This window comes from Geospiza fortis, unplaced genomic scaffold (genome assembly GCF_000277835.1).
Source record: "Geospiza fortis unplaced genomic scaffold, GeoFor_1.0 scaffold145, whole genome shotgun sequence".
Lineage (NCBI taxonomy): Eukaryota > Metazoa > Chordata > Aves > Passeriformes > Thraupidae > Geospiza > Geospiza fortis.
This window is the reverse complement of record NW_005054362.1, coordinates 2,980,305-2,997,974: the sequence shown is the minus strand read 5'-3', so window position 1 is coordinate 2,997,974 and position 17,670 is coordinate 2,980,305. Positions and strand designations below refer to the sequence as shown.

Below are 17,670 nucleotides of genomic sequence, written 5' to 3'. Positions count from 1 at the left end.
ACAGGACAGGGACAGACACCCATCCCACCCTTGGCCAGTTGCTGTGACAGACCTTGAACACGGGGATGGGTGATGAAGTCCCCCGTTTCACACGAAGCATAAATCCATAATTAGCAGATTATGGGGTTTTTTTCCCCAGTGGTTATAAAGTTTCTCAGCTGCTTTAAATAATTCCAGTAATATCCATGGAACTGGGCTGCTTTTGAGCAGTGGAGGCTCAGCTCGGACAGAGATCCATGGAAGTACATGAACATAAGGGCTAAATGAGTTCCATGGGAGGTGATGCTCTGCAGGAAATTTGTCACAGACTGTGAGCTCTGGTGTGGTACTGCTGGACTCCTTCATTAACTTCTCCCTAATGCACACCTTGCTGTTCGTGCTAATTGTACAATCACAGATGCTCTGAGTACACAACAGCGATCTCTGTTTAAAAAACATTGCTTCTGAAAGGAACGCTTCTTAAGGGCCTACATTATTATTCAAATTGATGCCGAGGATGATGTAAAGAAGGAAGCTGTTCAACAGCACTTCACTGATCTTTCTACAGCAACTTGTATCAGTCTCATTATGCTGTTTACACACACAGAGAGCGATGCCGTCCCATTGGTATTACACTGCTAATTGGAATTACTACTTTCAGAAAGAAAAAGTCAGTTTAAAGGCCAAAAGAGAAGCGTGGTTTCAATGTATACCACAGCATTTATTTCTTTACCGAGGTCCATTGGATTTATAATTACAAATCCATTCTAACCTGTCAAAGCATTTATCAATGTATTTAATCAATACAATACTCCTACGTTGCTCTTTTGCTGTCATGTTTCACAAATGAATACTGTCCTAACGTAATGAAAATAGACTGCATCTGGCATAAACCCACCTGAAATGACTTCTGGGAAGGTTCCAGCCAAGGATGGAGTGGCCACCTGCCTCATTCTTTCCAGCCATTCAGTGTTTCCCTATATAGGTGTGAAATTACAGGTTTGTGGCATATGCCAAACTGGGGACTTTATTCTAGAGTTTGACTGAAATGCAACTATGTGACCTTTACTTTGCAATAAACACAAGCCATAAATTTTGCAGATATTTGAGGAGAGGATCCTGGAGAGTAGGAACAAACAGAAAATCTAGTGGTAGTTATGGTTCTGGGCCTTTGTAGACCAAAGATTCTTCTTTTTCCTTCTGTTCTTTTTTTTCTGGTTCAGCAATAGGTAAGCCAAGAATGTCTGCAACAAATATCTCTGCTGTGATTTCTGCTGGAATGTCTTCTTCAGTCAAAGCTGCTGCACCTGCAGAGCAGTAGCAACAACACAAGACACACAGCAGCAATGTCAGAATTGCTTTCCAGTAAAATTTATAAGCAGCAATCAGTGAATGAAATGTTTTTAAAGATATACGAAGGGATCGTGACAAAGTGATGGTTTACTAGCTTGGTACTTTATGTGTTTCTGTCAGGGATTAAACCTGTCAAATCTCTGTCTCACCTTGCAGCAGGTCCCTGCCTCAGAGGAGTCATGGGACAACTTTAACACTTGGTCGATTTGATGTGATTTCAAAATTCCCTTTGGGAGCAGCACCGTTGCTGCATGGAGCCCATTGCCAGTGACCTTAAACAGATTCTGTTCCAAACTGGTGGGGACTGGGACATGAATTGTATAAAAATGCAGTTCCAATTACAATGGGCAATTAAATTCAGCCGCTTGGCTCAAATCAATGCTATAATTTGCTGTTCCAGGCTGGTGTGGACTGGGACATAAATTGCAGACAAATGTGGTCGTTACCAACAGCTCTGCTACAATGGGCACTGTGGCCTGGGTGAAACCAGCACTGGGATTTCCCTGTGTGTTTCTAATTTCAGTTCCAGGCAGCAGATAAACAGCAATGTAATCTTGTCAGGCCCCAGTTATAGTTCATTGTCCATTTATTTTTAGATACACCCATGCAATTGCTGTGTGGATGAAGGACAGTCTGTAGCTCTGTGACTATTTTTGCAATCCCATCTGAGCAGTTTTTACAGCTCTTGGCCTAACAGGGTAAATGGGTTTGAAATTTAAATTATTCCATTTGGGAATTGAAACAATCCTGCTTCTGTGCTGTGTGGAATGCTAATCCTGTACCTGTGGGAGGGTGGGTGTCCAGCTCAGATCCTTCTTTCCTGGGTCTCTTGCCCAGCAGGGTGATCAGACACTCAGCCAGCTCATCCTCTGTCATCTGCTCCCCTGTACAAACAGAGCACCAGCAGCCTGTGGGTTATGGGGTCGAGAGCTCAAAAACTCAGAAGCAACTCAAATTAAACTAAACAGGACAGTTCAAAAGAGGATCTGGCTTCTCTGAGATATGGACATATACACTACCAACTGGAACACATGATCCCAACGCAGGAAAATGTTGATCCTAAGGAAAATTGTTCTTCCCTATAACATTTTGGGGGGAAATGTCAATCAAAGGGAGAAATTCTGATGCAGGCAGCTCTATGAGCAATGCTGCAGTAGCAGGGGCTTGATCTTCTGTTCCCACTGGAGAATTCCTGGCACAGACCACAGTCCATGTAGCCATTTTCATGCAGAGGAGGAGAAAGGTGGAGAAAAGCCTTGATTTAGTATCTTGAAATAACATGGACATAGCACTTGTTCCCAGTTAGTGGTTGGCTCATGCCCTGGAGCATGAGGTTATAGATCTGTTATGAAACTGTTCTATCTGATGTACCTATTTATGGATGTTCACACCATCTGTATAAATAGCTAACCTTTCTCACACTGGTTGAATCCGTGGTTTCCAAGGATCTTTGTGGCAAGGAGTCTTGCCAAGTGATGTACTGAGTAAACCAGCATTGCTCTTTACCTGTTTTAATGCTCAGCTACACTTTTACACCAGAAGTAAGACAATAGAAGTTTGTTATTAGCACTCTGTGGCACTGGCCAGAAGCATATTAACATCCACATTTATGGTGTTCTCCCTGATTCAGCTCAGCTAAATCATCCCATCTTTTCAGTCTTTCACACAGGTACAGCCCAGAACCAACTTCATCCCTCCTTTCTTGTCTCCCTTTTATCAGTTTTATACTACTTTTCCAGAGCCTGTGTGACTGGAAAAGAGAACAGCAATTCAGATAAGGGCACACTGGGAGAAGGATACATTTTGCCAAGATCCATACTTATCATTTAACAGCTGAGATACCTCAGGCCAGCAGAGATTTCCAGAGCAGTAAAAGAAGCACAGCTGGGACAAGACATGGGAATATTAAATTTAAAATCTTAGGGCAGGTGGCTCCTCACGCCTGCCCTGGTTACCAGGTTCTCATTCCAGAATAATTCTTGCTGCAGGGAAAAAGTTCTGCAATTGCAGGCAGAACTAGCGAGCGTAAAACTGATATTAGAAACAAAATAACTCACCTCTGCACTGAAGCAGTGACAGGAAGTCTCCTCTGTCAATAACTTTGTCTCCCTTCTTGTTATCATAACCAAGAACCTGAAATGCTCGTTGTATGGTTTTCATTGACAAGCCGAGTGCGGGTCGATGATTTATATAAAGTTTGATAAAATCATCTAAATTGATTTTTGTCACTTCTTCTCCAGTATCTGCATACTTGCTGAATTTTACTTCATTTATCATTTCTTCAATCTAAAGATCAAGACAAGGCAGATTGTTACATGTTTTATTTTGAAGAGCATTGGGCCAGTTTCCGATCCTGTGGATGCCAACATCCCCAAACCGTGCATGTGTTGGTGCTTGGGTGCCATGACCCCATCCCAGGAGGAAGCTGCACTCAGCAGCTGAGGGTGGGAATGGCCAACAGTTAAACACCTGCTGACATGACAACAACAAGTAAAGATGGGTGTTACACACACAGAGTCATTTTGGATTTCCTCTCTTGTGACAGGCGCTCGGTGACCCTGCAGCTGTTACCAGCACCTTGGGCACAGCTGTCTCTCCACTCTGGGACAGTGGGCAGGCAAACCACAAACCAGTAAACACACCATCTTCCATCCTTGCTCTGGAAGCACACATACGATGGTCCCAACAGAACCAGGATAAGAAATCTTATCGTGACTCATAAGAAATCTTATCTTCCCCTGCTCTTCCCCATGTCTGGGGCGGTTCAGGCTCTGCACAAGCCAAACCCAAAATGTGCTCAGTGGGGCTGACACCCTGCACTGCTGGACACCTCACACTCCTCTCGGACAAACAGGCCAGCACTGGCTGTGCTGGATACCAGTGGTTTTCCTGAAGTCTGGTGCTGTGAGTCAGCCCAGTTGGCAGCTGTGCAGATGTGTGTCCAAAAGGCAGCATCTGCTCCATGCCTTCATTGTCCCTGCAGCCCCTTCAGAGATACACGGGCAGCAGAGAGACGCCGGCAGAATTCCCTGTGCCAACACGTACCAGGCCTGCTGCTCCCCGGGAAGGGAAGCTGATGCAAGATCTCCCCAGGGAGGACTTTGCATTCAGCTTTGGGCCTTTGTCCTTGTGTCACAAGTTTTTCCACTGAATGAAGCCCAGGGAAGAGGGAAATCTCAGCCTTACATTTTTCCTGTAGCGAATGTCACGCCAAGCAAGAACAGTCATTTTCACTCGGCTCTGGCTGATCTGGGATTAGGTTTTATATCAACCCCACTGAACTACAAAAGAAAAACACCAATTCCCAAAAGCTTTGCTAGTCAGCCCAAGCTGCCTTTTCTCCCTCCTGCTATTCTTTTATTAAAACACTCTAGAGAGAGACGAACCTTCTCTCTGGATTTATTACTGATTGTAGGTTGCCTGGTTTCACAACAGCTCAGCACCTATGTTTCCATGCCCAAAATGCTGTTTGTATTTTAATTTGGGGAAGTGTGGGGCATTATCAGTTATTATTCCAGAGACATTTCCCAAGGGAATATGTTCTCTGTGTCCCCAAGAGGCAAAAATTTAATAACCCAAGGAAAAGATCTAACACAGTATGAAGAGATAACACCTCAACTTGACACCAGGGCAGAGCAGCCACAGCTCAGACAAACATTTGCTGGTTGTGGGGGCTCCCAAGTGAGTCAGTTTGGTGGTGGCTGTGGCAACGGTCCTGCCTCCCATCTGGTGGCTCTCCTGGCACAGCATCCCTGGGCAGATGGGGTGGCACAGACTCACAGCAGTGCCTCAGCAGCCTGTGGGTTGCTGTGCCATGGAAGAGATGAACACAGTCTCCCCTGCAGAAAGGCTGAGGGAGCTCAGTGATGCACCTCCTCCCCTGGGGGAGCCTCTCCTGCGGTGACGGCTGGAGCTGGTGCTCAGAGGCCGTTATTCAAATCCCCTTGCTTCAGATTCAGTCATGCCGGGTTACACATTACAAATGAGGTTTGTGTACGCTACAAACTGCCTTGGAGAAACAGCCACACAAAGGGGAAGAAGCAGCACCCTTATTAAATCAGTTCTCTGCTGTAAAATTTTGACCCTGAGGTTGCCTTGTTGAACAACTCTGAGCTGTCAGGCTCCAGGTTTGCTCAGCCTTCTTCTGCAGTTGCTCAACTTGCTAGCAAGGAAATGTTTTTAGGAATTTTCTGCCAGATTCTGAGCACTACTGTATTGATGCAGACCAGATAAGAATACATTGACAGCCAATAAATATATCCCAGAGCCATCCAGCATGGCAGTGGTCAGAATCTGGCCCTTAGAACACTTAGGAATTGCAATCAGTCTTTCTCTTTCTTCTTTTAATAACAACAATAAAAACAGCTGACCAACCTCTTCCTCTGATGGATAGAATCCTATTGCTCTCATTACAGAAGGAATTTCCTCCAAGGGAATATGTGTTGACACCTGTCTGGTCTCCAGTGTTTTGATACCTTGGCTGCACAGCTGTACGTAGTAAAAATAGTCCTCCAGTTCCTGCCAGGGATTCAAACAAACACAGCAAATTTCAGTTACCAACAGGCACAGAAGATAAGGCTCCTTTTAGGGTTCACTAACAGCCATATCAATGAGATTGCTGTTAAAGGCTAGCTGGACAAAACATAAAGAAATGTCAGGCCTGTGTAAATTAAAGTCCAACCAGATGTGGCCAGACAGCGTTCACGGTGAGATAATTACCCTGAAGAATTTCCCTTCTCTGCCACCATCCAGGAGGTTGTAGAATGGGATCAAGTCCTCCCCACCCAGGAAAGCAGCAGCATCCAAGGCACTGGGAGAAGTGAAGGAAAGAAGGTACAGGAAGGGTTCATGTGAGGAGAGCTTTCATGGTTCCCTTTCTAGCCATTGTTCACAGACACTTTCAATAAATAAAATCCCTGGGCCTCAGAATTCAGGAAAGAAAAGCACTGCCTTGATCCTTGTGCTCTTTTATCATCAGCTGCACTTCTACAGCATATTTCATACCCAGGTTTTACATACAATAGCACAGTGTGGGAATTAATTATTACTGAATGGTTCTCTTGTTTAGTGGAATGAGTACAGGGCTGGGAGCCAGGAGCTTTTCCATGGACTTGAACTTGGTGTCTGGCATTTGGCTTTTCTGCTTCCTTATAGAGACATTGAGGGAGATGAATTAGCTAGATCAGCATTTTGAACATGCAGAGAAGGCTGGGGCTTGGTGTTTGCAATAAACCACACAACTCCCTGTTCCTTGATCCAACACATTTTTCCCCGATAACTCAGTGCAATCCATTACCCGACTTCCTCCGCTGTGGCGGGCGGTGGAGTCGCAGGTGCAGTTTGCATTAAACTGAAAGCGCCTGAGTAGCCGCCTCTTTGTTTCAATTTCATAGGCAGTTGGAGCCAAAAGAATCCCTTTGGCTTGTGCAGATGTAAAAAGAAACCAAGCCTGGAAGTGCAGTCATGGCATAGCACTGCCACATAATACCCCACGCCTGGCAGCCAGGCTGCAGCTTTCACACACACCTCTGTAGTGCTGCTTCCACTGGGGGTTTTTTGCAAGCTTCATGCTTTTTTCATAATTAAGTTATTTGGGTATTAAACACAGCGGAGATTCACAAGATGCCAGAAGCAGCAATAAAATGATAATTAGCTCATCAAAAACTTCGCTCCAAAAACAAATTACATAGAAATTCAATGTTGCCTGGACTCTGGCCAGCCATTATAAAGAAGGATCATTTATATTCTATTGCCTTCCTTAAAATGTCGCTTATCCTGACCCCCGACTGTTTAAGCCACACAAAGTGGAAAAGAAAATAAATAAACCCATTGCTTTCCCATCCAAGTTTCCTTTGTTCTGCACATGAAGGTGACCTGGCTTGGCACTCCTTGGGCTTTCCTCAGATCAAATGGTACCTGCAAAATGTGTTCCTTGCAGGACCAGCATGTGTCTTAACCACAAGGCCTTGGTCCTAGGAAGGTGAAGAGCACTGGTGTTTCCCAGGTGCATGCCTAATGGCAATCATAGGAACAAGGGCTAAAAGCCAGATCCCATGGAGTTATTTCCCAGAAACCAGGAGACACAGGGCACTGTGCAAGGAGGATGTTGTGCAGGATTTGAAAAAAAAAAAAAAACAAAAAAACAACAAAATAGCACAGACTGAGGGAGACCATGTCTATCCTAACATGTCTATCCACGCTATCCTAACTCTGCCATGGACGAAGCTCCCTTCCCAGACCCTGAAGTGTGAAGTGGTTCCATGGTGACCTGGCAGTTTTCATGCCATTCACAGCTGCCTTGCTCCATTTCTATGTACAAATGTATCTATTGGGCACCTGCAGCCATGAGGGGAGAGCCTGGGCCCCAAACATGTGTTGCATTGAGCAGCTTTGGTCCTTGACATGCCAAGAAACCAAAATATCTATCCCGCCTTTGCTGTGTTACCCTCCTGTCCTGTGGGAGTACATCTGGCACCACTGCCCAAGGGATCTGGCAGAGGGAAGCCTGCAGAGGATGGTGTAAGAAACCTGGCAGGATTCATCACTGATGCTCTGGGCCAGAGCCTGGAGATCCTTCTTTGTTAAAGCAGCCTCCAACTCTTCAACCACCCCATTTATTGCAGGCCATTTATTCATGTAAGCAAAGCTTTATAGGATTAAGGTGGATTGTCCTAAATCCATTCTTCAAACACAGGGGGGATTTCCCAGCAAATTCCTATTCCATTTGGAGAGCAGACACTTTTATATCAGCAGCTGCCCTGTGTGCTCCTCCTGCAGCCAGTGCTGCTCCTCTGGTCCCTGCCTAACCCTGACAATCTCCCATCACACTGGCCAGGCCCTCACAAGTATCACAAAATCCTCTGCCCAACTTCTTACCATTTGGGCACCATTTTCCAGACTGGAGTAGTGTTCAGGCACTATGGCCAGCCCTGTGAGGTTTGCTGGCTTAATCCCTCCTACATCACAGAGAGGGGAGCAAAACCCCCAAAAATATGTCCCTCCTTGTTGTATTGCACTAAATAGTCTATTTAGTTGTTGTTTTGCACTGGGTGATTGGAGATTTGCACTGAGTAGTCTTTTTATCTGATTCTTACACCTCTTTCAGCTGCCACCCCACATAGCTTGGGGCCCAGTGGGTTGACCAAGCAGCTGTGGAAGGCAGTAACAAGATTCCTTTCCTGCCATAACTCACTGTAGGTTGACCTTCCATTTCATGAACGTGCACTCCTTGCCCCCGGCTGTGAAGACGTAGCGGCCGTCGTGGGAGATGGCAAAGTCAGCGGCACCATCCGGGTGGCAGATGAAGGCCGAGGACTTGTGGGGGTTGCCATCAACAGGCAGCATCTGCAAACCCACCTGTAAGGGAAGAGGGAGTCTGGGAGGGCTGGGGGTCCCACTGGGGCAGTGCCACATCCCCTTCCCCAGGAGCTTGCTCAGCTCTCAGGCAGGACCAGCCTACACGTGGTGGTTTCATCTTCAAGGAAATTCCCAAGGGCCCACCAACTCTGCAAGGGGGGGGGTCCATACCTTGTCCTTTGTAATGTACACCAGGTAGTGTTGCTGGGGGTCTGCAGAGCTTGTCCTAGGGAGGATTTGTATCTTCTCCAAGGGGGAGCCATAGGTTGGTCCCAAAAGGGTCTTTCTAAAGGCAAACAATGTATTTATCCACTCTAGGCCACCCCTAGAGGGGAAAACATTTTTCCCCTCTGAACAGTTGTTGTGTGGAAGGTTGGGTAGATATGGGAGGTGTGCAGAGGCTTCGTGCTACTGGCTGAGAGAACAGGATAGGACAGGGTCCCTGGCTAGAAGGGACTACACTGGGGCTCAGAAATTTATTTAGTGCTCAGGGATTATTGTGCTTTGCTCATGTGGACTTCAATCTCTTTATCTGGTGTCTAGCTGCTACATCTCAGGTCCAATGTAGTGAGCAGACCAAGTTCCCCATGCAGCCATAACCTTGCTAAATGACACATAAGTGAACAGCAGAATGGGCGTAAGAATGGAGTGACCTGAGGGCTCTACAGCCATCCCAAGATCTGCATCACAGATGGAAAATCACATGCTCATGGGTGGGAGTATGGTGGTCATTAGACCAAGGAGATCACTGGGTCAGGAGGAGGCTCTCAGGCAATGGCAGGCCTGAATCAATCCTTTACCTGCACATTTTGGTTGTTGTGTTGTAGAGCTTCATTTTGTAGCAGTTGTTGGCAGTGAGGAAAAAGGACTCAGTGCTGAGCTGTGGGTACCAGGTCAAGCACAGGGGCACTGCAACCTGCTCCAGCCTGTCCCTGTGTGTGACCACCAAGTGGTCCTTGATGCTGCTGTTCAGGTCATATTCAACCTGGAGAGAAGACAAGGAAACGCAGCAACTCCCCCGTGGTCTGCCCTGCACCCTTGACTTTGTGGATTTGTATCTCCTGGAGAAGCCACAATAGGGGAGCCTCAACAGCAAGACCAGGCTGAGAAACAACCCCCAGCAACAGAGCTGGTGGGGAGAAGCTTGGGAGCCATGGAACCAAACATGGAGTCTCCTTTGATGGCCTTGTCCAGCCCCACCCCTTTAACCACAAATCTTCACTGTCCTTTAAACTTTTGCATCAACCCACCAGCTGCCGGTCCTCCCCGAGGCTCAGGAGCCTGGGCTCGTTGCTGTCTGGGTGGACCCCAAAGAGGATGCCCCGGATGGGTTTGTAGTGGGAGACCAGCCCTGCCAGGTGCTCCCAGCATCTGCTCCCATTCTGCAGGACTCTCTTGTAAACAGTCACTGAATAATTCTCATCCTGCAACAACAGCACAAAGGTCAAAGAGGGAAATCTTTTTCTTTGTACCAATCATCATCAGTTGCTACAAACTCCGAGCCAAACTGCTTCAACGCTGCCTCAATACTTTTACAGCAAGACATGGGATTGAGGAAGCAGCCCCCTCCCAGAGCACCAGCCAGGAGGAAATCCCTGCTCCAGCCCCTTCTTCAGATGGATGCAGAGCTAAGACTTGTCACTAAAGTTAGGGACTGGGCGGTCTGCAGAGCCGCTGTGACTGGTGACGTTTTTACAGAGTGACTCTTCAAACCAGGAAAAGCATTTTGGAGTCAGGAAGCCCCAGGGGAGGAACAGCCCTCTGCCCTGCTCGCTCTGCATGTCAGAGTCACCAAGCCCCAAGGGAGGGACGGCCCTCTGCCCTGCTGCTCTGTGCCTGCAGGATGGCCGGCAATTCCCAGTCCCTCCCAAAGCTGCCCCGCGAGCAGCGCATGTGAATCACCGAGCGGAAAAAACAAGCGTACAGCGGTTGCGAGGTACTTGGAATCGTGAGAGAAGCTGATGTGAGTCACGGGACCTTGCGAGCACTGGAATTCCTCGCAGATGGACTGAAGGGAAATTGCATCAAGGATGTACACGCTTCCATCAGTAAAACCAGCGGCCAGCAAATTACCTGGAAAGCAGAACAGAAACCTCTCATGACACCATCACTCCTCCCAGGAAGGCCAATGCTTGGCACATGGTCGGCTCACAGGGCTGGGATACCTTCAGGATCATAGGATAAGCACTGGATGCCAGCCTCAGTGAATATCCTGCTAACGAGGTACTGGGTCTGCTTGTATTCCCACACCTTCAGCAGCCCACAGTGACTCCCCACAGCCACCAGTGGCTCCTGAGGGTGGCAGGCAATGGCATTCACAGCTTTCTTTGCCTCTGTCGTGATTCTTCCAAAGTTTGTGCTGTCTGTTGCAACATGGAACATGGTTGCATCAGAGGTTGAAAGGATAAAGTTCCTGTTTAGCATGAGAGAAACAGAATTCGATGAATCAGAGTAACCAGCTCACATCCCTGCAAGCTATATTACACATCAGTCTCTTTTTGGCAAGTTAGTTGGACAATCACTTATATTTTGTGGTACACAGTATGCAAACGCTCCTTGACCTGGAAGGCAAGTGACACTTTGTATTCATGACCTGGGAAATGGCCAGGGGAAGACACTGGAGCCAGTTCCATTTTCTACTTGGCTGGGCAAGCCAGAAGATGAATGACATCTGGGGAGCTCCTGCCATTTGCAAGTCACTGGTGTGTGAGATGACAAGTGAGCAACAGGAGATACTCTGAATGGCCTTTCTACGTGTCCCCATGCCACCACTGTTGGTGGCTCCACGTTGACCATGCTGCCATGGCCAAGGTCAGAGGGCAGTTTCAGTCCCTGTCTGCTCACTTGGCCACGCTGAGCAGCACAGCAGAGAGGTTTCACTGTGTGACTGGTGATGTGTGAAGCAGACAGCAGGATAATTATTCATTTTACAGCACAAATATGTACAGTTTCAGTCTGCCTGATTGAGAGTCTGGACTCAGTAAAAGGGACAAGAGAGGATCACACAGAAATCCCAGAGTGGTTTGAGTAGGAAGGGACCTTAAAGATCATCTTGTTTCAACACCTTCCACTAGACCAGGTTACTCCAAGCCACATCCAACCTGGCCTTGAACAATTCCTGGCATGGGGCATCCACTGCTTTTCTGGGCCACCTGTGCCAGGACATCACCACCCTCACAGTGAGGGATTTCTTCCTATATCCCATCTAACCCTGCCCTCTGTCAATTTTAGGCATTTTCCCCTTGTCCTGTCACTCCATACCCTTGTCCAAAGTCTCTCTCCACCTGTTTTGGGTCCCTTGAGGCACTGGAAGGTGCTATAAGGTCTCTTTGGAGCCTTCTCCAGGCTGTCTGGGAGCTGCACAGACAGACACGTGGGGAAGCACAGCCTCTTTGCCAGCTGTTCCATCACAGCCACCAGTTTGTGCACATCTGGCCCAGGCACTGATGGACTCTGCACCCCTTGCGTGCCTTAGCTGGGCTCTGCAGCCATTCCTAATCCCAGCAGCCTCCAGGATGAGCTCAGGCCTTCCCTTTCCCTTTGGGAAACCAAACCATCCCCCAGGACTCTGCTCCAGGCTGGAGAAGAATTTGTTCCACGTGGCTCTTTGGAAAACATGCGTGGCTAAGAACAGACATTGCCAGGAAAGCCTTAACAGCAGTGACAGACATGTGGTTTGCAGGCTGGATGGAGCCACGCAGCAGCTTCATCTGGCCTGCAGAGTCCCTGTAAATCCTCAGGCACAGCTGTGTCACACAGAGGGACAGAGAGGGGCTGGTGGCCAGTCAGTGTGGTACAGCTCTGTGCCGGTGCCACTGCCCTGATTAGCTTGCCAAGCCATGATAAAATCCAACTGGATCCTGCCATGCCTGGGAAGGGTTTAAGGGGGGATTAAGGGGCCCAGTGAGAGCTGGAGGCTCGGCATTAGCACTGCCTGGGGTGCTGGGTACGTGACAGAGAAGCTGATCATGACTGTGCCTGCACAATGCTGTGTCTGCACCAAGGCATCGCCTGGAGCTCAGTCTGGGGTGTGCTGGAGCCCACCCACACTCCCTCCCTCCCTGTCCTGCCCAGGAGCCTGGGCACAGGGTGAGTCCTGCTCCAGACCAGGCAGAAGCTCATGGAGCAGCTCTCACTGAGCACCTCCCCAGCTTTCAGCTGCAAGGCAAACACAGGAGAAGACCTGGGTTGGTAAAGAGACACTCACCTGGTGAGAAAAGGCTGCCTGCTGCCTGGGAGGGCACTGGGAGCATCACGAAGGATTGTGGAGAAGGAGATGGACTGGATGGGACCCACTTTGTCGTGGCTGTAGATGCTGAGGAGCCGCAGCTGCCCATCATAGAATTTAACCTGCCCTTTCACATCACCTGTGACTATACAGCTGCAGGGAAGGGAAAGTTATTAACCAATACACTGACTGACAACTCCCAGATATTTCTTGGAGAGCATCCTTGGATGGAAGCAAATTTCTTCCCCATTTCTCTGCACAAGCACACGAGCAGAGCCCTGCACAGATGTGTGGGAGAAAACCAGGGTAGTGCAGAAACCAGCAGTGACCCTGCCGTGTCCCCAAGGCTGTCGCGGTGTTTGGTGGCAGTCTGCTCCCTCTGCCGGTAGCAGCCAGGAGGCTGAGCCACTGTCTGAGCTATCCCAGGGGAGCTGGCATCGCATCACCACCACTTTTCAACTTCATTTCCACCCCCAGACAAATCCATTGCTGGAAAATTATAAACCAGCAGCACTTTCCTGCATGAGTGACCACGCGGCCAAGTGATTAAAACTCCAACATTATCTCTGCCGCTCCTACAGCTGAGCTACCAGGACTGTACCTAAGCTACTGAGAAGGGCTGCCCCGTTACCTGTCCAACACCTGGAGCAAGGTAAGACTCTCCTCCTGCATTGCCACCACCTTGGTGGCTGTCACTCCGTGGGGTTTGGGCAGCAGCTCCTCGGGGAGGGTGCGGGGATCGTGCATGTCCCACACCACCAGCTTCCCGGCCGACGTGCCCGTCAGAGCTTGGGTGTTGTTAAAGTGGAAAACTGACTGGCTGAACTGTCCCACCAGGCACTTGAAGGTCTGTGGAGACAGCAGCCAGGCTGCGTTTTCATCCCAGAGCTGGCTCTGCCCTCCTCAAGCAGAGAGATTGGCATTCCCTTCCTGTGCCGTGGCAGGACAAGACACAAGAGCCCCAGGAGAAAATGCAGTGGGGCACTTTGGGGAGAGAGCCCTGCTTGAGCTCAGCTTGGGCAAACCTGTCCCTGTCTGAGGGGGACAGGCTGGGGCCAGGGCCCCTGTTTTTGTGTAAGGGGATGGGGAGGGACAGTGCTGCTGCCAGCAGGAAAGCCAAGAGGGTGACATGCTGTGTCCCTCCCTGCTGTGCTCACCTGGTTGCTCAGGAATGGTGTCCCGTACTGCAAACCAGAGTCATCCTGGGGAAAACAGAGAAAACATCCAGGACAGGGATTTTGGAACCGAGCTCTGCAGTGCCAGCATGGCCCTCCCCACCATCTGGGCACTGGCCCCACATTGTGGTGGCCAAAGCAGGAAAGGCTCCAAGGTCTTCCAGAGAGCACAAAACATCCTCTCCTTCCACCTGTGCTTCTTTCCAAAAGCTGCTGAATGGCACAAGGCCCATGGGAAAGCAGGAGTGGGAGAGGTGAAGAGCATCCCTGCCACAGCTGGGCCTGACAGTGTGGGAGTAGAGGGAGTGTGATATCTGTCCAGACCACTTTGGGATCTGGCAAGGGCAGGGAGGAGGGAAGGGACAGATCTGCAAAGTGACCCCAGCTGTGGACAGACACCCAGCCCCTGAGCCCCCCTGCCACCTCCTTTGTGGCACCAGAAACACGACTTCCCATGTCCCTACTTACCCACAGGTAAAATATCACCTGGCTTTTGCTGTTGCTGACAAACTCATGGGGATTTTGAGGGTTAAAAATGACATAATCCTGAAATTCAAAGAATTGCATTAGCACCAGGCCGAGCGATGCTTTCTGCTTATTCTTCCATCCAAAACCACCTCGCTAGCTGCACTGAACTGAAATCAGAGGACACCCCATGCCGGTCAGGCGTTAGAGGAACAGGGATGAGCCCTTGGGATGCTCTGCTGGATCAGGGATCCCCAGGGACGGGGTGTGATCCTGTCTCCCATGGGGGTACCAGGTGAGGATGGGGCTGCCCAGCCCATCCCCTCTGCTCCCCTTGGCATGGTCACTCACCTGATACCCAAACTCAGGGTCCAGCTCTGTGCTGCATGTGGGTTCCCCTGTGAGCAAAGTCCATCTCCAAACACAAACTTTCTGAAAGAGAAGAGGAGAAGAATCCAAGGAACACTCCCATGGCTCTCTGGGAGGTTTGGGGAGCCAGGTGAATCCCATTCCCCACTGCAGGGGATGGTGTGGCCAAAAAGACTGGAGCAGGCTAAAGCCCAGCACAGCCTGGCAGCAGAAAGCTTAATTTCAGGAAATAATGCTGGAAATTGCTTAGATGAAAGTGATGAAGTCAGAAGCTTTTATCCCAAATTAAGATCCATTTTCTCAACTCTGGAGCATTCACTTTAATGAAATCCAGTTCTGTCTTCTAATGGCTCAGCAAAACCAAATGATCACTCTGCAAACCTGCTCTCCCCACGTGAATCCCCACCTCCCCTGTGCTGCACTGCAAAAAGCTTCCAGCTCTCTATCCTGCAAAGCTATGGAAGAGGAGATACTCTCTTACCTGCACAGTAGCAGCACTAATGGTCACCAAATACTTGGCATCCTGGGAAATGGCAATGGCACAGAGCCCGTCCTCCGAGTGGCTCTGGAAGATGGTGCGCACGGGAACCCTAGGGAGCAGAGATCCCATGGGTGCTCCTGGCAGCACAGGGGCTTCCAGGCAGTCACTTGGCAAAGCCTGTGGCACAACCCACCCACCCTGCTCTGTGTGGAAGAAGGGATGGAGGGAGGGAGGCTGCAAACACTGGTGCTGCCACGGGCTCAGTGTTCATCCCTTCCTCCCGAGTAAATGTCTCTGGGAAACGACTCACCAGGATCTTTGAAGATCCTACAGCACAGAGATGTGATGTACTTAGTCTGGGGGAGCTCAGCCCCATCTCAGTGTCTCATGAGTGTGGGTGATACAAGGACAATGAAGGACTTGGTTTGGTTTTGGTTCCTTTGCTGCTTTTTAGTCTGTCCCTGTGTTCTCCCATTTTATTCTCAGCTGAGACTGGAGTCGGTCCTGAGTGATTTACTGGACACAGGGTGTTTCCAAAAGAGGAGGTTCCTGGGAGCTTACCCAGAGTAGGAGTCCCACACGATGATCATAGCATCTGGCCCTTGGTCAGCAGTCGCAACCCAGCGTTTGTCTTCACTCACACACAGGCAGGAGATGACATTTGTGTGGCCCTGGGGGAGGGAAGCAGCAAAATGCCTTGGAGGCTGCAAACCTGGGGCTGTTCTGTTCATACCTTTTGTATGGGCTGCTCCTGGGTTTGGTTATAGGTGACCCCTGAGCACAGGGCACCAGAAAGAGAGATAGAGAGAGGAGGTTCAGGAGAAGGGGAGGAGGAGGAGAGAGACGCTCAGCTGTGCCAGACCTGCAGGTGGGACTGCCTGTTCCGCACGATGTCGTGGATGACCACTGTGTGGGAGGAGACATACAGGAGCACCCGGTCCTCCCCGTCCATCAGGCTGTGCACAGCCAGGCTGCTGTTGTAGCCAAACACCCAGGACAGGTCCTGCAGGGAAGAGATAGCTCCTGGCTCTCAGCAGCCAGGACAAAAAAGGCACACGAGGTCTGTGGGGTGATGGAAGAGAGCGGGGCAGGAGTGCTGGGTGCCATGTGGAGCACCTTGGTGCCACTGTGCCCGTTGTACTCACAAGGGGGTAAAAGCTGCTGTCCCTGTTCTTCCGGAACAGCATCCCTGGCGTGGCTGCCCACACCATGCTGGCAGAGCCTTTGTGCCGTGTGTGCTTCTCCCTGTAGCCTGAGAGAGGGCTGGACATGGCTCCCTTGGACTCAGACAGTGCTGGGGGTGGTTCAGGGACTCCAGCACCCTCCAGGCATGATGTCCCAGCAGTGCCTTCCCCAGGGTGCCCTGGCTCCCAGCCCAGGAGCTGGGCAGGGTGTCTGAGATCCCCATACCTAAAGGAGATGACCGGGGACAGAATGGTGACTCTTCATTATCCTCTGATGCTCCTTTCTTCTCCCTGGCAGCAGCAAGGTCAGCCTTGAGAAAGAAGAGAGGTTTTGGTGAGTGCTGGCTCCTGGGCTGGTCTGGATGGGAACTGTCCTGTCCTGTTCATTCCTGCTACTGGGAATGAACCCCAGCATGTCTCAGATCCCAAGGGCTGTTTCCCCTGGGATCTGCCCCAGACCCTGTCTCAAACAGGACTTTCCATGGTGCTGCCCTCACCTCATCAGGCTGCACATCTGCCTCCTGAGCCGTCTGTCTGTCCTGGGACATCTCCCTGGCTCACTGCTTAGTGCTGCTCCTCCCTCAGTGGGTTACTCCAGTGTAACTTCACATGGACCATCCATCCACACCCTCACCCTCCTCCCAGGGAGCTGGGGTGTGGAGATGCTCTGAAATACTTCCCCACACACACTCTCCCAGATTTGGCTCCACAACAACCTGGAATTGGGCACAGCGGGAGAAAAGGGCACCTGTGAAGCTGGGAAATGGGTCCCAGAGCCGTTTCTCGGCTCCCACACTGGGCACAAACCAGCCCAGTACAGCGATTATTCAGCTGAGCTCAGGCTCCCCCCCTTGGCTGCCCGCACTCCGCGCCGGGCACGCAAATTTCCCTTTCGGATGGGTTTTGTCACAGTCCTGTGAGCGCAGAGCTGCTCCTGGGCGGCAGCTGCTTCATCTCCGGCCTCACGGCTCTGGATTTGAGCCAACACCGAAACCTTGTGCGCAGAAAACTTTCACGGGAGGGGAAAGAGGCCCTGGGAAAACCTTCCCGGGCCTCGGCAGGCGGGATGGGAGCCCGGGA

At 50.1% G+C, this 17,670-nt stretch overlaps 1 protein-coding gene across 1 annotated transcript; it reads right to left on the bottom strand.

Annotated features, from left to right (window-relative positions):
* Positions 1 to 679: 679 nt before the first annotated feature.
* On the bottom strand, positions 680 to 17,216 carry WDR66 (WD repeat domain 66). Its single transcript, XM_005424079.3, has 22 exons — positions 17,088 to 17,216; positions 16,817 to 16,901; positions 16,552 to 16,658; positions 16,269 to 16,409; positions 15,968 to 16,077; positions 15,407 to 15,515; positions 14,908 to 14,988; positions 14,560 to 14,637; positions 14,074 to 14,118; positions 13,548 to 13,765; positions 12,896 to 13,069; positions 10,854 to 11,101; positions 10,613 to 10,761; positions 9,939 to 10,112; positions 9,489 to 9,673; positions 8,860 to 8,974; positions 8,525 to 8,688; positions 6,052 to 6,142; positions 5,707 to 5,850; positions 3,390 to 3,618; positions 2,115 to 2,216; positions 680 to 1,286 (listed from the first exon to the last, which is right to left on the bottom strand). Exons 1-22 carry the CDS (start codon positions 17,136 to 17,138, stop codon positions 1,135 to 1,137), a joined length of 2,952 nt encoding a protein of 983 aa, XP_005424136.1. The 5' UTR covers positions 17,139 to 17,216; the 3' UTR covers positions 680 to 1,134.
* Between the last annotated feature and the right edge of the window lie 454 nt (positions 17,217 to 17,670).